This window comes from Nanorana parkeri, unplaced genomic scaffold (genome assembly GCF_000935625.1).
Source record: "Nanorana parkeri isolate BGI_ZX_2015 unplaced genomic scaffold, ASM93562v1 scaffold1424, whole genome shotgun sequence".
NCBI lineage: Eukaryota > Metazoa > Chordata > Amphibia > Anura > Dicroglossidae > Nanorana > Nanorana parkeri.
This window is the reverse complement of record NW_017307692.1, coordinates 339,002-365,051: the sequence shown is the minus strand read 5'-3', so window position 1 is coordinate 365,051 and position 26,050 is coordinate 339,002. Positions and strand designations below refer to the sequence as shown.

General features: G+C 44.9%; 1 protein-coding gene and 1 long non-coding RNA gene across 2 annotated transcripts; both read right to left on the bottom strand.

Moving 5' to 3' along the window:
- Window positions 1-13,713: 13,713 nt before the first annotated feature.
- Window positions 13,714-15,281, bottom strand: LOC108798177 (zinc finger protein 418-like). The gene is made up of 3 exons (XM_018569908.1): window positions 14,284-15,281; window positions 13,956-14,198; window positions 13,714-13,871 (listed from the first exon to the last, which is right to left on the bottom strand). Exons 1-3 carry the CDS (start codon window positions 15,218-15,220, stop codon window positions 13,714-13,716), a joined length of 1,338 nt encoding a protein of 445 aa, XP_018425410.1. The 5' UTR covers window positions 15,221-15,281.
- A 282-nt stretch (window positions 15,282-15,563) lies between these two features.
- Window positions 15,564-20,072, bottom strand: LOC108798179. Its single transcript, XR_001941932.1, has 3 exons — window positions 20,060-20,072; window positions 19,263-19,405; window positions 15,564-15,588 (listed from the first exon to the last, which is right to left on the bottom strand). It is a non-coding gene; the product is annotated as an uncharacterized LOC108798179 (long non-coding RNA).
- Between the last annotated feature and the right edge of the window lie 5,978 nt (window positions 20,073-26,050).

Sequence of the window (26,050 nt, the reverse complement as noted above, 5' to 3'; positions counted from 1 at the left end):
AAGAATCATTAAAAAAAATAAAGAAGCATTAAAAAAGAAAACATTTTTTTTAAGTTCCCGCCCCCCACATACACACGCAGATATGCGTTGGGTGCGCCTACGTGCAAAAACGACGATTGCACCTATTGTGCCGCACATGTTACATATCGCCGCAAACGTCGGAGTGAGAGCAATAATTTTAGGGCCATCAATCACAGATAACACTAAACTGATGAGCAGTAAAAGCGTTTTAATTGCCGCCTATGGGCGTTTTTTGCGATTTTGCAGGCGCGCGCAATTTTAAGGCTTGACATGTTTGGTGTCTATTTACCCGACGTGACCCCCGACTTTTATGTTTTACTAAAAATATGGGTAAGAATAAATGTTTTTTAACATAACGTAGGGAAACTTTCTTTTTACATTTATGGTAGTTTTTTCATTATATAGTAAAAGAAAATAACATCCCCCCAGTGGTGATTATATACCTCGAAAAGAAAGCTCTATCTGTACCCAAAAAATGTTAACATAAATTGCAAGGCCGATAGTCCGGTCATGCTGACTGGTGACATTTTTGACTGACTGGTGAGACACCATCAAATTTTTCAAGCCCTGGAAATGTAGCTATAAATGTTTATCCTGATGAGATTATACTCAATTGTATAATTAATAATGAGAATCGTTATCAACAATTGTCATCATCGATTAGTTGCTGCCGCTCTGCTCCTCCGTTCTCTTCCCCACTGGTGCTGGCTGCAGCAGTCTGTGTCCCTTTCTTTCCACGCTGCTCTCCCCGCCTGTATCGGCAGAGGGGACACAGACCACTGCAGCACGCATCAGCGGGGAGGAGAGACCGCTGTGACTATATTCCCCCGCTGCTGCCATGTTCTTTCTCTGACCCCCCGTGCCTCCGCTGCCGCTCCGTGCCTTCTCTACCACTCCACGTGACTCCGCTGCCACTACATTGCTCCTCTACATGTCAAGGCTGGGAGCCATACCCAGCCTGCTATTGGATATTTTAAAATGCAATAGCAGGCTGGCTATTACACCCACCCACTCACTGCCTGCTGTCAATCAGTAGAGGAGGACCTGATGGAGAACTTTCTCCTTCAGTTCCCTCCTCTGCTGATTGACAGCAGGCAGTGGACGGGTGCAATAGTCAGCCTGCTATTGGCTATTGGAATTTAAAATGTCCAATAGCAGGCAGGCTATTGCTCCCAGCAAAAAATAAAAAGCTAAACTAAAGTTAAAAATAGAGAAAACATTTTTTGTTTTTTAAATAAAAGGTTATTTTATTATATTGGCTTAGACTTTTACAAATCACATTATTTTAAATAATGTATCAAGTGCAAGTGGTGATATTTTTTCCTCCGCTGATAACGAATACCGAAAGTCCCATTAAAGAAGCCGGGCGGTGTGTAATGACTCGCCCCCCAGCTTCCTGATTAGCCGAGAAGCCATCTCCATGCTCCCTCATCACCAGGTGGCGAGGAATCATCGAGCCGGCTTGCTGGCCAGTGAGGGGAGGATAGTGACCCGCCGCCTGGCTTCCTGATTGGTGGGAACGCGTCTCCTTGCTCCCTCGTGACCAATCAGGAAACCCCACCCCCCCCCGGTTTCCTGATTGCTCAGGAAGCCAGCTCCTTGGTGACGAGAATGGAGACGACTTCCCAACCAATCAGGAAGCCAGGCAGCATGTATTTACTCGCCGCCCAGCTTCCTGATACTGTAAGCCCTGCGAATCGCGATTGGCATCGGGGCCATTTGGGCGAGTACTCGTATTGGCACCGATACTAGTATAGGTATTACTAGTATCGGTATTGGGGCACCCCTAGTTGACGTCTACGTTAATTTGGCCATTCCTCTTAGATTTTATGGCTTTATTTTGTTGGACAATAAATGGAGCTTCATTTTATTTCTTCTTTTATATTACAGCATGCCTATTATTCTTGTTGGCAATAAGACGGATCTGCCAACAACGTGGTAATTGTCTTATTCATCTCCTATGGCTTCTGGATAGCATTTGGCCCTTTAAGATGATGATCATTTTTGTTGTTGTTCTCCAGTCGTTTCATTAAAACAGAAGACGGTAAGAGGCTGGCGGATTTCTGGAATGCGCCATTTCTAGAAGTGAGCGCTAAAAGCCTAGAGGTAAATCTCCAGCCGGTAAGCTGAGCTTTTGTAGTATTTGGAATACATACGCTGCAACTGTTCTGTTGGCATCCCTGACTCGTAACCTAACCGTCTGACACGAATGCATTACAATCTACGCATAGTTTACATCAAAGAGGAGGTCGTTTTATGACACTTAAAGGTTCATCTCTAAAGGTTCTGCCTGGCATATGGCCAAGTGGATGCTGTTCACACTATCACCCCTAGATGGCGCTGACGAGTGTAGCAACTTTTATACAGTTACTCCTTAGGCGTTGTTTCCACAAGCTTCTGTAAGAGCGCACAAGCTTCTATAAGAGCGCACAAGCTTCTATAAGAGCGCACAAGCTCTTTCAAATCATTTGTAAAGCTTGCAGCAAGCTTTGTTAAAGGGACCCTGTCACCACCTTAAAAGATTGCAGTAGAAGCCAGAAAAATCAAGTCATTCAGATGCTCACGTGCAGTATTTTTTTTCTTTACCATAAATGATGTTTATTCACTTGTAGTGTATAATGAAATATGCTAATATATTGACTACTCCAGGAAGAGTCAATTCCCTAGTGTATAGTCCCCCCATCCCTCTTCCTTGCACGTCACAGCTCTCTCCTCTTGTCCTCCTCAGCTCCTCTTCCCTTCTTTTCACCTATAAAGTGTTATTGAATGGCACTCTGCTGGGGCAGCTGATATCAAATCCAAGATAGCGGGGCAGACAGCAGCAGTTTCAGGGCTTTTGGATGTCTACACAAGGGAGGCTTTTACAAGTCAATACTATGCACACATGCATGAAATGCTCATCTCATCTTATGGGGAACGGATCTCATTAAAGCCTTCCATGATACCTCAGTTCCAGTATATGAATGTTATACACATATCTTAATGTAAGAGCGAACTGTTCCTTTAAGCAAGCCGCTATCGTGCTTCCAATAGTAGTGCTAGTGCCTGCTAGCCACTTGTTTAAAGTGACAGTCAGCTCTTCCCTTAAGATCTGTATTTGACATTCCCATACTGGAACAATAACATATACAGGCACCCAAGCACTAGACTGGAAGGATTGAGGTCTCAGAGACACAAAGTTTCGGGGCTACCTCCTTCCTTAGGTGAAACCCCATAGACTCCTGCAGGCTGGCCCCACGTGGTGCAGTGTCGGAAGTGACGTCACGGTAGATTGTAGTAGAGACACAGCACACATGCAGGTGTTTTACAGCATGAATGAAGAGTCCACAGCAGGATAACATTGTCCAGCAGCAGGATATTATAATGAGAAACAATTGTCCAAAATGTAGTAAAGAAAAAGAGTGCAGAGCGGTGATATGACGAGACCACAGATGGGAACAGCGGTATAACATTGTCCAGCCGCAGAGCATTTCAAATGAGCAAAACTCTGCAAATGTATTAGAGACAGAGCCGGTGTTTTACTACAAGATTTAAGAGACTGGAGATCAGCGCTCGCCAACCGGTGGTCTGCGAGAACATTTTGGTGGTCCCCGGGCCCCTCTGATGCCGTGCAGGCTGAGCCGTCATTGAAGCGGCACGGAGGCTCCGGGGCCGCCTCTCACTGACTCGAGCAGCGGCTGTCACAAGGAATGCGCGGGTCTCAGTACAGTGCGGGCTCTGCAGGAGGCGAGGCATCTCGTCAGAACCCGGACTGAGCAGGCTGCGGGACATAGAAAAAGTGGGGAGAAGCCAGGTAATAGTGGCTCAGAGTGGGGGAAGGGGAGGCACGGGAATGGTTGGGGGCAGTGCTGAAGCTAGGGGGGGGCATCTGCACCGGGCGCCAGTGGCAGATTCGATAGGGGGGGGAAACAATTAATATTATTACTGGGCCGGGGCGGGCGGCACCGCTCCCTCCCTCCACCAGCACTGCCACTCCTGCAGGCACACCCGCACCTATGTATGTAAGTGTATATATACTGTATGTATATATAGATATATTCTCATATATTTTGTTTCCTCATATATACATATATTCTCGTATATGTATGTATACATATTCACACACACATATTAGAATATATTTATATATGAGGAAACAAAAAATATGAGAATATATATATATATCTTTTAAAAATTCATATTAGTGGTCCGCGGGATTTAAAGTGATGGATTTAGTGGTCCATGAGGTCGGAAAGGTTGGCAACCGCTGCTGTAGATGATACAGTAGTGTAAAATCAGTCAGCAGTAGGACAGTATTCATGACAAGACTAGGCCCAATGGTACCACAGAGGAAAAGTACTGGCCGGTGTTTTACTAATAGAATGAAGGGACGGCATATGACACAACAATGTAACATTGGACAGAAGTAGAACAACTTTAATGTCCCAAACTAGACCCCAATGTACTAGATACAAAGAGGTGGAAGTTTCACTTCATAAATGAAGAAACCTCAGAGGATACAGCAGTGGCTCCTTGTGCTGCTTTTCCCTGCCCCAGTCTGAGCTTTGCTGAACAGGGGACGGCAAGAGGCTGATATCAGGTCATATTCAGATACTTACACTGATTGTATGTAACAAATTGCTGTATTTTGGAGCGGCAGCGCGCTCATTGCCCACACCTGGGTCGCAGTCAAGGGAGAGGGAGGCGGTTTGAGAATGTGAGCGTTGTTTTGTTTGCCTTGGATTAGAATTGCTTTCCCAGGTCAGATTGTGCAAAGTGTCTCCTATGCTCAGGAACTCATCTGAATCTTATCTGCTCTGTTGTAGGATTGCAAAGAGGTTTTTACCAGAATCATTGAGGAGATTGAGGGCATGCAGAGACCACCACCCCCTCCCCCAAACTCCCCCGCCGAGCGAAGAAAAACATGCCAGCTCCTGTAAAATGCTCTTGCATCTGCAGGACCAGTGGCTGCTGCACGTTAGCAGAGCCACGCACCAATCAGTGAGGTCCCCTGGAGGGGCAGAGCTGTGTGTTAATATTTATAGTTCTAGTTATTTATGTTTTACCATGGAAATGATTTTATTTCATTATTGTGCTAGCAGCTGGCTGTGACCACCTCAAGCACTTCAGTACTTTTACTGGGAAACCTAAAAATGTTTCTGGTTTATTGCAGAAAGTTTTAGAAATGTAAGAAAATTGGAGTAAAATACACAATCATCAGTTTTTATAGGGAAAAAGCGCAGTACTTATAATGTCCACTAGAGGATGATAAAACTATGGGAATGCGGGTTTGGTTTCTAATCCACCCTAACCCGTAGGGCAGAGATGTTTCCTTTCTACATAAATTCCTCCATATGGTTTTCACTTTTCAATATTAGTTTATATTCTATGTCTCTTAAAACTACAAATCACCTATTTATCATCTAAAAATCAAACAACCTACTGCAGGGCCCTGTAACTACCCCAATTCTCTCTGTATATCATCCAAATATTGTTCCATAGTAAATAACGTCTGAACCATACGTTGCACCCTTAATATAAGTCTGGTTCTTCTATTATACGCAACCAAAGTCTCCTTCAAACTTCAATGATATATGTTGTCACATGAAATTTGGAGCCCTTATATAGTAAGCAGCCCTTGTATCACCTGGTAGGGTCACCGAACATAAGGTCTTCACTCCCGTCAGAAGTCATTGTCCATCCAAAGTAGTAGATTTCATATATTCCATGTATGTAGATATTGCTTTAAAGTAGGGATGCACCGATACTAGTATTGGTATCGGTGCAGACACTGAGTATTTGGGCAAGTACTCGCCCCAATGACTGACAGTAATTTTGGTGTCACCCCCTCTGTAAAAGTTGGGCACTCGGTCATGGGTCGAGAGCCCAACAGTTGCTTGAGAGAGGAGACACGGCGGCATACCTTATCCCGCCGGGTGAATGTCGCCTCCTCTATTTGGCAGCATCCATCACCAAGATGGCCGCCGGCAGGTAACAGCGGGTGACACCCTGCCTCGGGATGACCCTACCTGATTTCCTGTGTCGCTTCCTCCTTCTGATTTGGTACCTCGACTCTGCTCTGTCGTGTATGACCCTGGCATTTGACTCCTGACCCTGCTCCTGATCTGTGATTTGGCACTTCAAGATTCTGCTTCCCGTGTATGACTTCGGCTTGAACCTGACATCGCTTCTGGCCTGCCACTTGGTGCATTGGTCCACCAGTACCCTGAGCCACTTCACTCTGCCAGTGCTTCACTGGCCCGACACCTGTTGCCGGATCTGGTTCCAAGAGATCCTGTTGTCATCCTCCTTCAGACCAGCTGATCCCGCGCACACAAGTGTCTCCACAAAAACCGGCCAGCAACCAGTACCGGCACCTGTGCCTCTCCCCATCCTTACATCCACTGTCCCCACCTCCAGAAGTGCGGGATGAGAGGTACACGGGTAGCCCCCTTCTCAGTTGGGTCTCCATTCAGGTACCTGACACCGACGCAATGAAAGAAAAAATCCCCGTTGCCCGCCACCATGTCCGAACCTGACGAACGCCGAAGTGACAGCTCTGCTCTCGAGGTAAACAAAGGTGAAAACTCTCTGTCCCCTAATGGAATGTAAACAAAGGGTAGACATGTGCGATTCTTTCCGAAACGAAATTCGGATGTATCCGAATTATAGCTTAAGCTAATGCAAACAAATCAGATTTCCCACAATTCGTTAGCTGTATTCCGGTCGAAATTTCGTTTTTTTTGGACGAAAGTTTGTTGCAGCAATATGACATTAGAGAAACGGTGGTTGTGGGGGTCTGCGGGCAAGGGGGCTTATTTGCATTGGGATACCCCTTTAAATAAGGGGGCAGCCAGATACCGCCCCCCCTTGTGAATGAGTAGGGGGTACTTGTACCCCTACCCATTCACTAAAGGGTTAAAACATATAGTTAGTAAAAAGTCCAGACTTTTGATAAAATCCTTTAATTAAAAAAAAAAAAAGCCAATTTTTGACTATTCCTTTAATTAAAAAAAACCAAAATGGCTCCATCGATGTAATCCAGCGTCAATCACGGTGCAGGACACCCGGCGAAATAAAAAAAAGTCCCGCCGCACAACGACCATCCAATCCCGACGAAAACTCACAGCAAAATGAGATTCAGCCCGAAAGTAAACAGATGGGCGGAGCGAGACGTGGCGTCACGGCTCGCTCCGCCCATTTGACATTCTCAGCTGTGAAAAGCTACATAGCATTCGGGAACTCCCCAATGCTAGTCGTGAGTTTCCCAATGCCATTCAGATCTGTGAGCCAAGTTTGATAATGCTTTTCATATGACACCTCGGCTCACGGGGGCTTTGCACGATCTGTGGCGGGCCCTGCAGGGTCTATGGTGGGCTCTGTCAGGTGAGCTTAGCAGCCTGAGACCCTGCAGAGCCCACCAGAGATCCTTCATAGCCCACCTGAGACCCCGCAGAGCCCACCACAGATCACAACAATGCCCGTTGTGCACTGCGCTTTAAAAATGAAAAGCTTTAGGCAAATCCATTGTGTTCCAACAAATAAACATGCTGGAATGCACTGGATTTGGTGTGACAAAGCCGTAAGAGCACCCAAAATTGAATGTGCATTGCTCATGTACATGGACCCACCAGCCAGTAGAGAGAGCGAGGAGAGGCAGTGAGGAGAGACAACGAGGACAGAGAATGAGGATCATTACCAATCATTACATGGAGCCCGGCTTCCTTATTGTCCAGCTTCCCTACCAATCGGGAAGCCTTTGTTGCACGTCATTGCACGCTGTTTGGTTTCCTGATTTGGCCGGGAAACCGGCCCCATGCTCTCATCACAAGTGACGAGAGAGCATGGAGCCAGCTTCCCGTCCAATCAGGAAGCTGGGCAGTGTGTAATGACGCGCAACAAAGGCTTCCTGATACCGAAAGTATCGGGCTGGGCATCGCCGCATTTGGGCGAGTACTCGCCCAAATATTCATCATTGGCACCGATACTAGTATCGGTGCATCCCTAGTATTTAGTAATCTTACTATTAATGTTCCAATATCCTTGTATAGGTTGATGACTATTGTGGCATTTCTCAACTTTTTTTTGTTCTCCTTTTTGTTGCGTGACAACTCTTCCGAGCACATTTGTAAGTTAAATAGGACACAGGTGAAGAGGCCCGTACTGCATATTAATGTCCATGGTGGAATGTGGAAGTAACAGTGGCATCCAATACGCGAGAAGCGTCTCCTGTCTCGCCTTTTTGTAGAGCATTTTCAACATTACGGACTGTGACCATCACCAAGTTCATGAATCTGCTGACAATTCTGTTTGTGTATGAACAACGAGAATGGTGTGAACTGTTCTGGGTTAATGGAGATACGAAAGGTGTGTATGGTCTGCAGTAGTTGTTGCAGTGTTAATGCAACTACTATGTTGTGTGCTTCTGTGTGTGAATGTAGATATGTGTTTGGGGTGAGTAGTGGGCATCTAAGTGTTGATGTACGGAGAGAATTACGTGTGCTTTTGTAGGTGAATGGAGTCATGAAAGGTGTATCCATGGAGGCATGGATCCACTATCATGGATTCATTCACACATACTTTTCATGCCTCCATGAAAGGTGTGTGTGAATGGATCCATGATAGTTTTCTGAATGGTCAGTAAGGCCCCATTCACACGAATCGGCCGGCACGTACAGCTCCGTGCTGCGTGCGGGGCCGTACCAAGCAGCTGCCGGGAAGGACAGGTGCTGTGTGATTAGTACGCAGCCCCCGTCCTTCTCTATGGGGCTACGCGGCCGTACGCCCCCCTACGCTCACCTCAATTGCCGTAGGGGTGCGGGTGATCGTATTCATACGCCGCTGGAATGGATCCTGTATGCGTCCCGGCCAGAAAAGCCGCACCCCTACGGACCTGCAATTGAGGTGAGCGTAGGGGGGCCTACGGCCGCATAGCCCCATAGAGGACGGGGGCTGCGTTCTAATCACACGCAGCACCTATCCTTCCCGGCAGCTGCTTGGTACGGCCCCGCACGGAGCTGTACGTGCCTGCCGATTCGTGTGTGAATGGGGCCTAACACGGGTTGACGCTGCGTTACCGATCACATGGATATCCATGTGCTAATTCAACCAAAGTGACTGAGTGTAAAGGAGTGTTCGATTTCTGAGCATAAAATGTAATACTATTATTTTGTGACTACTTTTGTTATGTAAAAAGAAAAAAAATCATACACACACATACACTCTTTCAAATGGATTTCATTATTTTACACACATATTAGACATATAATACTATAATAAAATATTTAGAATCTATAGACTGTTCAGAAAAAAAATCAAAAAAATTTGCAGTTGAATCACCAAAACTATTAACAATTTTGGAACATTAACCGCAACAAAGATCCAAATCAGCTTAACAGACTGTTTAGCACGCAAAAAAAATAAACAAACTTTCCCTTCTGAATAGGTTATAACCCATATTTTCATGCGTGTGTGGTGAGAAAAGCAGAGGAAAAGCGTACCAGACATTAGAACAACAACAACAAAAATGGAGGAAAAGCTGGTAGGAAATTATGAGAGAGGGAGACTAACCTACATACTCTCAGGAGATTTTTAAAGTCAGAACTGGTAATCCAGAAATCAAACATGAATTAACATGTTGTGCTACGAGACTAAATATGTGTCTATATTTTGAGATAGCCTATTTCCGGGTGGAATGACCAGACCGATGACCGGTAAAGGGGGTGATCGACCCAAAGAGAGACCTGGCTGCCAGAGCTTCCAGAGAAGATGACCCAATCGACAGAGGGAGACACCCAACTACCCGACCGTCAAGAAAGGAGATCGTATGGAGAATCCTGAAGCTGATGTCTACACCAGCCTGTGCCAGCCTCATCGCCAGACCAGGGTCTTCATCGGGGATACTCGTCCAAGAGGCACCCGGGTTCATCCTGACTGACAAGCGAATCATCAGCCAGAAAGTCTGCGTCAGCGTCGATCCTAAGACCTCCACAGAGACGCTACGACCCTCAAAGCATCCAATCTCCGCAGATCAAAGAGTGCTATGCCATGAACCTTAAGAGAGCACAAATACGAGTTAAGGAAATACTTACCCAAGCTCAAACCGGTATCTGCCATCGGTGGGAAACTACCTAAGAGATTTATTGGAGCTTTGCTTGCCAGCCTTATATTCTCAGCCTTAGGAACTGTTTCTACAACCATATCTGCTGCTAATGCTGTCTCGGTAAAGACTCTCAAACAGAGATTCAACATCTACAAATGAGCATAAAAGCCATTCATCTTGAACTTGAGACTCTGAAAGCGGGGTTAATGGACTTATTTGCCGTTCTAAATGACACTGTCGTCACTGTCAAAATGCTCTCGGAACTGCACGCCGGCATCATTCTTCAGAGCTGGACACCCCCCCTTCTTCAGAGCTGGACAGTTCAGCTATCTCAGTGCAGATTTAAAACTATCAGGACTATTCACTAAAGGGTGAAGAGTTTGGAGAAGGCCGGAGAAGGGAACAATCTAGGACAGCATAGCTGAACTGGAAAGTCAACTGAATTGGAGAATTTTTCCAGATCAGCTATGCTCTCCGAGATTGTTCTTCTCCAGCCTTCTCCAAACTCTTCATCCTTTTGGGAATAACCCTGTGTGTGTTCCATCATTGACCTCTATAGGATTGAAAAACACGCCAATCACAGGATAGCATTCAGTTGCCTGCCTCTGGATTGTCTTTCTGACTGCTCCTCTGATTTGCACATGAGAAACGTCATCCAGGAATTTGTGTTCATTACGTGTTAAACCTTGCTTCCTTTTGTGAGGAGAACTATTTACTTATCTCTTTTGGCAAAATAAAAAGAGTTTCGCACCAGGAAAGGCGCCCGGTGGTTGTCTTTTGTTTTATGCAGTGCACGATATCCCTTGTCTGAAACGGGGCAGCCTTGCTGGATTGCAGGTAGTACTTCTGGTCCAGAGGAGTGTTCTTTTTGGGGCTGGTCTGTTTTTTTTCTTTGGAATAGTTATATAATTAGGCGGGTGGGTTATATAATTAGACGGGCGGACGGGTTATATAATTAGACGGGCGGACGGGTTATATAATTAGACGGGCGGACGGGTTATATAATTAGACGGGCGGACTGAAAGACATAGATAGATGGATAGACAGGTTGGTAGGTAGATAGAAGGAAAGACAGTTAGATTTAAGCCTGGACACCATCCTGCCTCGCTCAGGAGTCCGTAGGAGTCAAATGTATGGGCATTACGTACAGTATGTACATTAGACACGTACTTTTTTAATCCAGATCTGTGGGTGAGAGGAGTGCATCAGCGGCGTTCTGGCCTTGATGACATGCTGCCTCTGTAGGGTGTCTGAAGGACTGGTGTCACCTCGCTATGTAACCATACAAATATATGATCAATACCTATGTAACATAGACATATGCATTTCCTATGCACTCTGGGAAAGACAGGTTAAAAAATGGGCTCTGAGACCAATTATAAAGTTCTATACAGTTGGTACATGGTGCCCAGTCGTCTGCCCCATGTTATAGCTGGCAGCTCACCAAATTGCTTCAGAGGTTGCCCAGTAAGAGGGGACTATCTCCATATATGGTGGAACTGTCTGATAGCCCAAAGGCTCTGGTCACAGGTGAACACGATACTTAGTATCCTCACCAAACGAAGCATACACCTGACCCCGGGGGAAGCATTCCTGAATGTTAGGCCACCTGACATATCTAAAAACGAATTTCGACTCCTCACCCACGTCCTCATGGCGGCAAAACAGGTTATAGCCCACACCTGGCTCTCTCGAGTATCGCAGCAGTTAAAAACAGGATCCACTGGACTATGATCAATGAGAAGCTAACCGCAAAACTACTCAACAGCCTGCCCAAATTCAATAGGGTATGGGAACCATGGGTTGCCAATTTCTTACCACCGAACTTTGATAGAACTTTGCTGGATACATGATTCGGAAATCCATCCCCCGATAGTGCGTGCTCCACACCAAGCGATACTCCCGGGCGTCACTGTCCTCAACTTCCTTCCACCTCACCCCCTACCTTCCCATCCTACCTCCTTTCCCCCTACTTTCTTCCCTGCAACTGTCCCCTTCTTCACTAGGACTGTATAACAGCCCTCCCCCCCCATTATCTTTCGCCTCCCTTTTCTATACTCTCCTGCTAAAATCTTTCCAAAACCTTGGTTACAGCCAGTCTGCTCGGCTAGACTGACACGTTCATCCATCAGGTGGCGACCATCAGCAATTGACCATAAATGTTATGTGCATGCTGAAATGAACATAGAAAACACGCTGTGCTACTGTAATAAACGCTATGTGCTGTTACTACTCAATGTCTGTAATACGAGTGCTGTCACCTGTACTGGATAACGAATGTTCGTAACGGAACGAAAATACGTCAACGGAATTTCGTATTTCCTGCCTGTATTGTAATGCAACTGTCAGCAGCAGAAGAGAAAACCTCTGATTGGTCAACCAAACGAAATACGAATTCCGTTAACGGATTCCGTATCCGGATTTCGGATTTAAAAAAAAACTACCATCAACTCCAATATAAATGTACTTTGCTTTTTAACTTCAATATAACGAATGTTCGTAACGGAACAAAATACGTCAACGGAATTTCGTATTTCCTGCCTGTATATTGTAATGCAACTCTCAGCAGCAGAAGAGAACCTCTGATTGGTCAACCAAAACGAAATACGAATTTCGTATTTCGTATTAAAAAAAACTACCATCAACTCCAATATAAATGTACTTTGCTTTTTAACTTCAATATAACGAATGTTCGTAACGGAACGAAATTCCGTCAATGGAATTTCGTATTTCCTGCCTGTATATTGTAATGCAACCCTCAGCAGCAGCGGATACATATTTCTGATTAAAAAAAAAATCTTGTCATGTTCAACCTCACAGGGGTAATATTAGTTCCTGTTTCAAAGAAATTCGGATCCGAAATTCGTTAACGGAATTTCGTATTTCGGATATAATTCGGAAACTGCAATTAGGACTTCGGATGCTTCCGAATTTACGAATTTCAGGAAAATTCGTACGAATTTCGATTCGTAACAAAACGAATCGCACATGTCTATTTTATAGGTGTCACCGAAACGTCCCGTCTTTGTTGCCTGTCAAGTTACTAGACTGTTCTGCCTCTCCAATCAATCTCTATAACTTACAGTTGTGGCGAGATAGCGACAACCAACAATCTTAGCTCCGTTGGCAGGCAGTGACTCCATCCAGAAGACACCTCGAAGATCATTGAGAAGTTTGATTCAAAACTTATAACAGTGAACATCGGATAGGTCAAAAGATCCTAATGTGATCCACTCAATGAAATGACACGTGGCTGAGATGCAAACTGGACCAGAATGAGGAAGGGTGGAGCTATCTATAGAGAGGAAAACTGAGCTACGGGGAGCGGAGGAGAAAAACACCGGGGACAGATAAAACACATACAATATTTACAGACCTATCACAATGCATGTGAAACATGACCATAACATTTTGACAATGCTTTAAATAAACGCCATCAAGGTAAGTAAAATCCCTCTTCCTGATGACCACCATTTTTATTTTATACCCTACAGTTGTTCTATGGACTATCTTACGATTGTTCTATGCACTAAACAGTTCCACCTGTGAGAAGCCTTCTTATTGTCATAAGAACCAGCTGGCGCTGTCTATTTAGACTCATTTTCCCGCAGTCAGTGAGGACGCTCCGCAGTATGTTTCTCGGTGAAAGATTTGCTGCAGTCTGAACATGAATAAGGGCGCTCACCCGTGTGAATTTTATGGTGGTTAACAAGGGTTACTTTCTTGGTGAAAGATTTCCCGCACTCTGAACATGAGTAAGGTCGCTCACCTGAATGACTTATCTGGTGTATAACAAGGGCTCCTTTGTAAATGAATGATTTCCCGCACTCTGTGTTTTTCACCTAAATTTCACCTGTGTGAATTTTCTGGTGTTGAACAAGTGCTGATCTATAAGTGAAAGATTTCCCGCACTCTGAACAAGAATAAAGTTGCTCACCGGTGTGAAGTCTCTGGTGATTAGCAAGGTTTCCTTTCTCAGTGAATGATTTCCCGCACTCTGAACATGAATAAGGACGCTCACCAGTGTGAACTCTCTTGTGTTTAACAAGTACTACTTTATAAGTGAATGACTTCCCGCACTCTGAACATGAATAGGTTCCCACAGCTGTGTGAACTCTCTTGTGTTGAACAAGTGCAAATTTAGAAGTGAAAGATTTCCCGCACTCAGAACATAAAAAAAGGACGTTCAGCCATGTGAATCCTGTGGTGTTTTCCAAGGGCTCCTTTCTCAGTGAATGATTTCCCGCACTCTGAACATGAATAAGGATGCTCACCAGTGTGAATTTTTTGGTGTTGAACAAGAATTCCTTTCTGAGTGGAAGATTTCCCGCACTCTGAACAAGAATAGGGACGCTCACCTGTGTGAACTCTCTTGTGTTGAACAAGTGCAAATTTAGAAGTGAAAGTTTTCCCACACTCTGAACATAAAAAAGGACGTTCACCGGTGTGAATCCTGTGGTGTTTTCCAAGGAAACCTTTCTCAGTGAATGATTTCCCACACTCTGAACATGAATAAGGATGCTCACCTGTGTGAATTTTCTGGTGTTGGACAAGTGCTGATCTATAAGTGAAAGATTTCCCGCACTCTGAACAAGAATAAAGTTGCTCACCGGTGTGAAGTCTCTGGTGATTAGCAAGGTTTCCTTTCTGAGTGAAGGATTTCCCGCACTCTGAACATGAATAAGGACACTCACCAGTGTGAATTCTCAGATGTTGAATAAGGGCTCCTTTGTCAATGAATGATTTCCCGCACTCTGAACATGGAAAAGGACACTCACCAGTGTGAATTCTCTGGTGTATAACAAGGGCTCCTTTCTCAGTGAATGATTTCCCGCACTCTAAGCATGAATAAGGACGCTCACCAGTGTGAATTTTCTGGTGTTGAACAAGAATTCCTTTCTGAGTGAAAGATTTCCTGCACTCTGAACAGGAATAGGGACGTTCACCCGTGTGAATTCTCTTGTGTTTGTTAAGGGCTCCTTTACGAGTGTAAGATTTCCCGAATTCTGAACATGAATGAGGTCGCTCACCTCGGTGAATCTTCTGGTGTTTAACAAAGTCTCCTTTGCGAATGAAACATTTCCCACACTCTGAACATGAATAGCTTCGCTCATCCATGTTAATACTTTGGTGTCTAAGAAGGTTTTTGTTTTCAATGAAAGATTTACCACACACTGCATGTGAGAAAAGATTTTCACCTCTGTGATCTCCTTCGTGGGGTGAGGAAGATTCCTTGGGATTAGATGGATCTCTTGCGGTATGAGTTCTTAAATTGTTATTTCCAATCATAGTATGTGAATGGTCAGAAGATTTACGCTGATCAGAGGGATTTATTGATGTCTCCAAACAGTACGGTCTGTGGTTTATATTTTGCGTGTTTGGATTCACTCCTGGAGAATCCTGTGTGATGGCATTATCTTCTGGGTTACAATCGTCAGATAATATAAGATGTCTCCCCGAGGTATTCCTGACATCACATCCATCTGCTGCAGAGAAATGATTCAATAATGTAAAAATGTCAGTAATAAGATTCATATATATTGGTCTAGAAGTCAACGGATTCACAGAGCTCTGGAGAATAAGAGAGATGGACCTTTTGCTACATACTTTTGTGGAAACATGACGTTATATTGAGGAATGGACACGGTCCTTTCATATGGTGTACAGTATCTCCTCCTCATTTGTTGGTCACATGACGTTATATTGAGGAATGGAGACGGGCCTTTCATATGGTGTACAGTATCTCCTCATTTGTTGGGGACATGACGTTATATTGAGGAATGGAGATGGACCTTTAGTATGGTGTACAGCATCTCCTCCTCATTTGTTGGGGGATATGACGTTATATTGAGGAATGGAGACGGGCCTTTCATATGGTGTACAGTATCTCCTCCTCATTTGTTGGGGGACATGACGTTATATTGAGGAATGGAGATGGACCTTTCATATAGTGTTCCGACACTTCATTTCATTTATACGAACATTAAGTAGCATAAGAAAAGAAAAAAACAACTTCTGAGCACTAGAGATTGCTCTACCATATGATTTTCAATAACTCCTCCTCCTTTGTATGGATAAGTGGTGGGGTAGGAATATAAATAATTATTTTATTTTAACAATAATAGATTTTCGTCTTCACTGTAAAATCATGTTCTCTCATTGGGTGACACAGCATTTGAATTCTGGATATATGTCCTGCCTTTGGAATATTGGAAATTGGGGAAAAATAAAAGCTACATCTCCACATAGTGGCTATACCTGTGTACAAACTGTGCAAGCCCAGGAGTAGCAAGCGGTGAACAAATGACTGGGGGAAAAAATAACCTTCTTCAACTATCATCTTAATTACGGGCAACAATGTACAACAAATGATGGTCAGGATATGTGAACCTTCAGGAACTACTGGAGAAAATGGTTAAACAATGAGTAAAAAAAAAAGTAAATTTTTCTCCCATTGTTAGTTCGGGGGACACAGCGTCTGATCTCAATCAAAAAGTCGTTCCTTAAAATGAAGAGGAAAAAAATAAAACCAAAAGATAACCCTCAGATATCATTGTGTGACGGAATCTCACTGATGCCTGTAGGAAACTACATCCAAAGTGGCATTGGATGCTGTGGTTATAAACCCCTGAACTAAAGGTGCTTACCTCGCATACCTAGGAGACAGATGCCTGATGGAAAAAGGATGTATGATGAACTTATGGATCCAGTGCGTGATAGTCTCACAGGATGCTGGAGATTGCTTTGGGGACCCATCGGAACGACAAAAATGTCCATGTTCCTGAAGGAAGCAATGTTACACAAAGAAAACCTTGAGTGCTCACACCACATCAAGTGAAGACCAATCTCTTGGTAAGTCAGAAGAATATGGACTAAAGGCGATGAGAAGAATAACTTATTTAGATAAAATGAATATACACCCTTTGCAAGAAAGGAAACTCTAGGCAGTAAAATGTTCTTGTGAAAAACAATAAAGGTTCAATGACAGGAAAGTGCTGCCAGGTGTGATACCCTTCTGACTAAGGCGATGGCAATAGGAAAACCTACCTTCTGATAAAAGGTTGTAGAAGGGACTCCACATTCACGCGTTTTACCATTATGGCTTAAGCATAGATGTCTACCTCTATGATTAAAGGAGAACTATGAGGTGAGTGCTTTTCCTCTCTCCCACCGCAAGGAAGGTGGAAAAAGAAAAGGTTCCTAGGGAAAGGGAAAAGGAGTTCCTGTACTTTAAAGGAGAACTATGGGATTAAGGCTTTTCCCCATAGTTCTCCTTAGGGTAACGGGAGGACACAAACTAGCGTCCTCCCGTCACCCTAGGCTCAGTATACCGCAAGCTACTGCTCGTGGTATACTGAGACGCCGCAGCTGGAGCGGATCCTGACAATTGTTCCGGGATCCGCCCAGCTGCGTGACTGACAGCTGGCTCTGCCTATCTAGAGGCAGAGCCAGCTGTACCCGCCCCCTCCCCGTCCGTTCCGACCAGTCAGCGCTGGCGGATCGGAGCGGGGAGGGAAGAAACCAGCCCCTCCCCTGTCACGGCAGAGAGCTGTGACAGGATCGAGAGGTGAGCGAACGCCGCTATGTGTTCGCTCACCTCCCGATCTACTGAGCTGACCTGTGACAGTCTCATTGTCACAGGTCGGCTAGAACTATGAGGTGAGTGAAAAGCACCCCCCTCATAGTTCTCCTTTAAAGCGGCAATTCAGAATATTAGCTGCCAGCAAAGTGAAAATGAAAGAGAAAGTGAGTGTTACAGAGTAAAGATAGGTAGAGAATGAAGAGATGAGGCCCACACGCCTGGGATCCCTACCTGGTGAAACACAGCTGACTTTCCTGTCCACAGCCCATTCACCACAAAAGGAGAGCAGAGCACCAGTGATTATCAGAATCTGGGGGTTCACTATGATACTGAGCTGGGTAATGTAAGCTTCCTGTAATATATCCAGGATGTGGAGGAGAAATGTAACACTGCCAACAGCTGAGAACAATGGAATTTTCATCTTCAGTGTCCTGAGCTGGAGAGAGATGTCCTAACTCTTATAGACGTTTAGGTGTACATTTAATATAGCAGAGATATAGCCGGACCATGATTACACACATTTATAAATCTGGATTCCGAAGCCTGTGGAGCACAATTTAAAATAAATGGGGTTGTTCATGAAAGAAGGTGGAGAGACCCAGACAGGTGACCTGTCTTATAAACAAGTCTCCACCAATCATGGAGTTCTCTCTGCTGCAAGAGAACTCCATGAACTACTTCAGGCTCAATACTGCAGCATTTTATGAATGGGCTGCAAAATGCAGGCAATGACACTGAGCAATGCTGGGAGATCCACTCTCAGTTATGAATCAGCTCTAAGCTACACTGGGCTTCCTCGGTTATATCAGGGGTATACCCTCTATGTAAAGCTGTACCTTTTATTATATCTAGTGTCCAACCTCCTAGGGCGGGGCATGCACCCAGAGGTCAGATGCAGTGTCCCCCAATGAACCTTGGGAAAAAGAGCCAAGTGCCTATTTTGGTCTAGGGTCTAAAATAATACATAAATAATGATCTGTCTATGATCTTACCTCGCTCTTAGATCAGTCCCACAGTGTCTTCTCCTCTGGGCTCCAGTGGTCTAAGCTTACCTGATGTCCTTATATTTAATACAATTCTACTGACATGGATCGGACTTGAGGACGCCAAGGGACATATCAGAAGCCAGAGCTTTTAGACCCTAGACCAAATTGAGCACTTAACCCTTGCAGCACGGGGGTAGCTCCACTCCAAGGCTAAGTTTGTAATTTGCCCAGAGTTCTTCTGAAAAAAATTTCAGTCCAGGGTTTTTGGATGTAAACCATCATTCCCCTATGACAATGGACCCAACATTTGTATGTGGAACATTTGATGAGAGTTTATTTGCTGTAAATGACCCCCAACCATCCTAACACCAATCAGGAGATGACGACCCCTTCATCCTACAAAAGGGGAGATGACTTCTTCTGGGGAATCTTCTTCCCAACTTTGATGGTCCAACATTTAGAATTCAGTCTCATCTTATCTGATGATGTGAAGATCTGATAATTCTCCAACATGATCCCTTAAACGTCACACCTTCTACTCAGAAGTGACATAGAACTGTGACCTGTTCCCTCCATAGTGCCTCTTACTTACTTGTGTTGATCGGTAGAGAAATGTCATCCTGATCACTTTTCATCATCATCCCAAACTCCTCCGTGGACGGCTGATCACCCCCCCACATACGTCTCCACTTCTTCCTCTTTAATCTCAGCTTTTATATTGATTCGTTCTTCACCCTAAACCCCAAAATATTAGAAAACATCTAGTAAAGCTGAACTCCGGGGAGATATAAAAGACACAAAGGAATGCAGCTCTGTATTTGTTTTTTTCTTTTTAATGCAAACATTGTTACTACCTGAATGTGACCTGGTATCAGTTTCCTGCAGTCCCTGTACAGCAAAGCTTAGACTGGGAGAGAGGGAAACAGTCTGCTGCTTCTCATTTTACTGTCCAGTCAAAGACTGGGGGAGGGACAAGACCTGTACGTGTTACTGACCTACCAGAGACATATCAGGTCTCCTGCTCTACCCATTTGAGGGCAGGTCTCCTACCTATTTCCTCTGAGCCCGGGAGCCAAGGACCCTCACCGTGAGGGTGCATCATCACGCCAGCATGGACTCACAGAAGTAAAGAACAGCACCACATTTTTCATCATGTGCCCTTTGGAGTATCCATGATGTCACATGACTGGACCCATGGAAGAAAACTTTTGTTTATACATTTTAAAAAAATAATAAAAGTGGAGGGTGGAACAAGGGGAAGCCGAAATGGAGTGGGTGGAATGGGTGGGAGGCTACATTTCAGATGTAAACATTAAACCAAGAGACTACATAGAAGAATGTTGTCTCACAAAGTTCACTTCTGTGTTCTATACACCGAGTCCCACCTACCTGATCATGGTGATGGATGTTCTGATCATCCTGTGTGGAATCCCGGGAATACAGAGGACGGGCCTGAGGGATCTCCTGATGTTCTTGTGTGGAATCCCGGGAATACAGAGGACGGGTCTGAGGGATCTGCTGATGTCCCTGTGTGGAATCCCGGGAATACAGAGGACGGGTCTGACGGATCTCCTGATGTTCTTGTGTGGAATCCCGGGAATACAGAGGACGGGGTCCTCTCTCTGGTGGGTTTGTGTCACTTAATGGCTCCATGATGATATCCTTGAAGGGGTCTTTGTGTCCTTCTGAAAACTTCTCCATCACACCAACCTCCTCCTCCTCTTTTATCTCGTCTTTAAAGGAGAACTATGAGGTGAGTGCTTTTCACTCACCTCATAGTTCTAGCCGACCTGTGACAGTCTCAATGGTACAGTCACCATCCACGCAATGATACAGTCACCATCCACGCAATGGTACAGTCACCATCCACGCAATGATACAGTCACTATTCTGTAATCCTGTTTGAAGGGGGACGATAACAAGGATTACGTGTTCAAGAGTCACGTGTTTGAAAAAAGACTTTCATTAGACAAATCGCTCAGAATATGAGACCTTGTGGGACAGTCCTGCAATTTTGGACACTATCCCACAGTATCAATGCCCCACAAGATCCAGGACATTGTGAAGAGTGGGATTGGCTGCAAGAGCGCTCTCTGCATTCTGCACTTATGCCGGCTCTGCCAAGTGAAATGATTTGCCCGACAGTGACGGCATAGTTCGGATGACCACTGGACACCAAAGCTGAGGTTTAATAGTTCTCTCATAGACAACAATGGGGCTTATTATTGCACCCGCTGACCAACAATGGAAGGAGCTCTATTTCTTGTCTGTCACACTATATGTATTATGTTGTATGTTATATATTCCTGACCCCACCATTAAATGCAATGCTGTACAAAGTCCGGACCACTGCACTCTACATGATATCATGTTCATTGTTTTAACATCTGATTGAAAGTAGTCCCTGGTTATATTAAGTTCTTCTTTCAGCTAGGGTTATATTTTCTATGTAAAAATACAGGTGAAACTCGAATAATTAGAATATCGGCAAAAGTAATAGCAGTAAGTGCTGCAAAAGGGGCCCAAACCAAGTACTGAGTACATATGCATGCTTGTACTTTTCAGAGGTCCGATTATTGTTCTATGTACAATCCTTGTTTTATTGATTGCATGTAATATTCTACTTTTTTGAGGTTGTGGATTTGGGGTTCTTGGGGTTTTCATGAGCTGTAAGCCATAATCATCACAATTATGACAAATCACGGCTTGAATTATCTTGCTTTGCATGCAATGAGTCTCTCTCATATATTAGTTTCACCTTTTAAGTTGCATTAGTGAAATAAATGAACTTTGCACGATATTCTAATTATTCGAGTTTCACCTGTACATATGCAGAAAATGTGAGGCAATGGTCCCTTAAAGGGGAATGTTAAAACAGGTTTTGGAAGGGAAAGGGTTAACCCACCTGCTAGGAGTGGTTTAAAGAGCACAGGAAGCCAGTCTGCAGTGGTCTGTGAGGCGTGTTAGAAGCTGGACACGTGGCTGTGCTAAGTTATGGACTGCTGATTGCTGAGACACCGCTGCTGGGCGCCTGGGACTGTGTTGCAATCTCCTGGAGCTGACCGGGACTCTAACCCTGGTGTTGGAAAAGCTTACTGAGGCCACTGATTCATGTGTCCTGAGGAGGAGTGCTATTTGTTTTATCATTTTGCTGAAGACAAGCTGTTTTATTAATCACTAATTCTGATCACAGAGCAGAGTGGAGAACGAACGTTTCCTGTTCTGCTTCACGCTCTCCATCCTAAACTGCTATAAATGGCGTCTCTGGATGGACGGTTGGATAAATGGCTCTATATTTAGGATGTATCTGGTCTATAAATGGCGGCTCTGGATGGACGGTTGGATAAATGGCTCTATATTTAGGATGTATCCGGTCTATAAATGGGGGCTCTGGATGGACGGTTGGATAAATGGCTCTATATTTATGTCCCTCTGTGATATAAACTATTACAGATATCTCCGTGAATTTGGAGAAGATGATAGATATAAAGGAGGGGATTACCGGGTGTAAATATAAAATAATATCTTCTTACCTCCTCTGCAGCCGGTTCCAGCAATGTCTCCTCTCTACTTCCTCTAACTCTCTCTCGCCCAGAACTTCCTCTCTGTACATTACACCACTTCCTGTGCGTGGGTTCCAGGTGAGATTACCGCCATGTGTTGAATATAAATACTTCAGTCTACGTTATGTCAGAGCTATATACATGTATAATAATAGTGTGTGACTGTGGGGGAGGGGACATTAGAGTGTAAGCTCCTCTGTACAGAGACTGATGTGACTGTAGGGGAGGGGACATAATAGTGTAAGCTCCTCTGTACAGAGACTGATGTGACTGACTCAGTGTCCTCTGTACAGCACTGCGGTATATGTCAGTGATATATAAATGGATCATAATAGGGGGTGTCTGTGGTCAGGTCTGAGGTAAATCTCTGTGGAGAGCAGAATCTACCCGGTGACTCTGATCCCGTCCTTTGATTGGTTCCTGTGGAGGGAGTGGCAGTGGAGGGAATGGCAGTGGAGAAGGTGTGAAACGGGGACTCTGACTGGCTGTGAGGCTCCCCTCAGATCCTTCTATGGGTCACTAAATGTTGCATTTTGTTTTACATTAGTGACAGAAGTGATGGTGAAATGGAAGGGGGGGTTCTGTTTGTGACGATAATGAGGTCTACTAATATTAAATCTCGTATTCTCTTGTCCCCCAGTTCAGAGCAAAATGCAGGCCGCCATTTAGTTAATGTTCTCTCCACATTCCAAAAAACAAAAACCCCCGAGCTCTGCTCATCTGGCCTGTGATCTTTATTGCCCCAGCACTACTTACCAATCGAGAGTCCCAGATCACCCTCTAAGGCTGGGCACACACCTTACAACCATCGCATGACTTTTGTCTTGCGGTGGTTGTGGTCGTAAGGTGTATGGGCACCTTAAAGTGACATTAAACCCTCAGATTTTTTTACATAAACCAATACTGTAATGTGCACCGTACTGTAATCCATGGTAGTTTCCCTTCTCTTTGCTGCTCTTACTTTTAAATCCTCATGTCTTCTCATGCTGGGCAGAACTTCCCTTTACAGCCGAGTGCCTCTTCCTGTGGTGCTGGCTCAGGTTACAAACGTACACACAGACACCGTGTATCTATTCCAGAGACAAGGCAGTCTGCTGCAAAACAGAAGTTCTGCCCAGCATGAGAAGAGAGACGGATATAAAAGGAAGAGCAGCAAAGAGAAGGGAAACTACCATGGATTACAGTAAGGCGCACATTACAGTATAGTTTTATGTTAAAAAATCTGAGGGTTTAATGTCACTTTAAGACTCTGTGTGCTGTGAGTCAGAGCTGTTAGATGGTTGTATCCAGCTTACAGATGTGATTGGTTGCAGGGAGGGGGTGGGCGGGGCTGGCAGAAGCTGAGCTCTCACTCTAGAATCATATTACAAGAGCCGCTCTCCTATTGGTTCCACACTGAACGCACTGAGCTGATTCACACGGATCAGCTCACTCAGAGGAATCCACTCATCCGGATCACTGATAAGAATCCATTCTAAAGAACGATCCGTTCAGGAAGTGGACATCACTAGTAGTGATATATCATACATCAGGTGGTTTGACTTTATATTCACTTTGCAGAAAATCAAACTTTGGACTTTCTTTTTATGTAGTAATATAAATGCATTGTAGCTCAGCGCTGCCACCTTGTGGTCACTCCGGGAACTTGTTACTGAGCGGCTCAGCGCTGCCACCTTGTGGTCACTCCGGGAACATGTTACTGAGCGGCTCAGCGCTGCCACCTTGTGGTCAGTTCGGGAACATGTTACTGAGCAGCTCAGCGCTGCCACCTTGTGGTCAGTCCGGGAACATGTTACTGAGCAGCTCAGCGCTGCCACCTTGTGGTCACTCCGGGGACATGTTACTGAACGGCTCAGCGCTGCTGCCTTGTGGTCAGTCCGGGAACATGCTGGTGAACAGCGCAAGACGATGAATAGTCATTTCTATATTGTTGGATTGTTTCTGCTCTCCGAATGTCTATATAGGATCCGGATACTGGGCTGTAAGGAACGCTGCTGAGACATCTGGAGCTTTAAGGCCGTGACACACTGCACGCGAAGCAGCACGGAGCGGGGGCGCGCTGCCTTTGCGAGCAGTGTGTCATGTCATTTTCTGCTCGGCACCTCAGCTTGCGAGAGCTCGCAGAGCTGAGCGTGCCGAGATGAACAATTTCAACTTCAGCCAATCGGCTCGCGCGTATAAACCAGCGCGTCGCGATGCGACAGCTGGCAGGTTGTTATGGACGAGCCGATTGGCTGAAGGTGCTGTCAATCATTTGACTGCACTCAGCTCACACACTGCACGCAAAGCTCCGTGCCGGATAGCTTTGCTTCGCGTGCAGTGTGTCACGGCCTTTACACGAAGTACAGGAAGATATATTGCTGTTATGTATATCAGTCTAAATGCATTAACTACTACACTACATTAACTACTCCATCGAGTTCGGTGCGGTGCTTTGTATATCAAATTATTGCATTTGCCTTCTCTCAACTTCAATGGTGCCCTTGGATAAACCTCATCCATGAGGGGTGAAGACCTGTACCTTAAGTAATGTGCAGACAGATGTTTATAACTCCCATGTAGGAGGAAATCAAACATTTGGTGGATGTCCATATCAAGCAAGGAGAACTTAGGTCCCAAAATAAATGCCTTTGCTCCTCAGCTCCATCTAGTGGCCATTCAGGGCTGTGACGCTCATTCGCACACTGAATCCAAAGTACTGTTAAAGTTTAAACTCTGGGCTACAACAAAATGTCAGCCCCGTACACAGTAAACCTTCGTTGGCCCTCTAGCGTCTGCTGGGTGACACCGCCCCTCCCTGAAGCTCCAGCTGTGTGCTCCATCCAACGTCCTCTCAGCGGCTTCCTGGTGGCTATAGCGACTACCTGGCGCAGACTCAATGGGCCGTCCTGATGGTCGGCGGCCATTTTCTTGTAGCTCAAGTAGAGACCATATACATTTGTCTAAATGTTCCTCTATTTTCTAACAGCTGCTGGTGGTTGTTGTTTGGCTGCAGGGTGTCTGCTTCTCGAGCTGGAGGTAATAATGTCCTCTAATTGTTATTATGAGTTGGGGAACAGAAAAGGGAATCTAAGCATTTTTCTCTAAAATGGGGATCATGTGACCCTATTAGGTCACATGACTAAACAACTCAGCAGCTGATCTGGGGGTGGAATTGGGTGCTTCTGACTTGTTGCAGCTCATTATTCAGTGATATTAATCATGTAGTAGTTTATCATTGACACCAATATAATACTATAATCCCAGTGGTGGGCAAACCACAACAGCAGAGGTCCTTGTGTGACTTCACAGATGGGTGTTTTTCACCACTGTCCTGGGTACCGGAGGTGTCCCATCTGTAACTCCATCAGTGATCTTTGGTGTCGGTTCTCAACTGAAGGGATGCCCACCCTCGGGGGTCTCTTCTGATGGGTTCAGGAGTACATCCGCCTATTACAGGGGTTCATTCGCCTGTTACGGGGTACATCTGCCCGTTCATTGCCTGACAGGTTCAACAGATCATATAAAACAGGTCTCAGTATATTTTAGACATTTAAAAACACTGAGGGGAATTTATCAAAACTGGAGCAGATATGCACGGCAACCAATCAGCATCCACCTTTCATTTTCAAACCATAACTGAATAAACTGAAGAGAGAAGCTGATTGGTTGCCATAGGCAATTGCGCCAGATTCTTCTGCTCCAGTTTTGATAAATGAATGTGAATGGGCGGCGCTATTTACATATAAAAAAAGCCGCGACTTATTCTCCCCCAAAAATTCCGCGCATCGCTAGAGTTTTCGGGTTTCGCTGGAAGAAAAGGTGGAAACCCTAGATA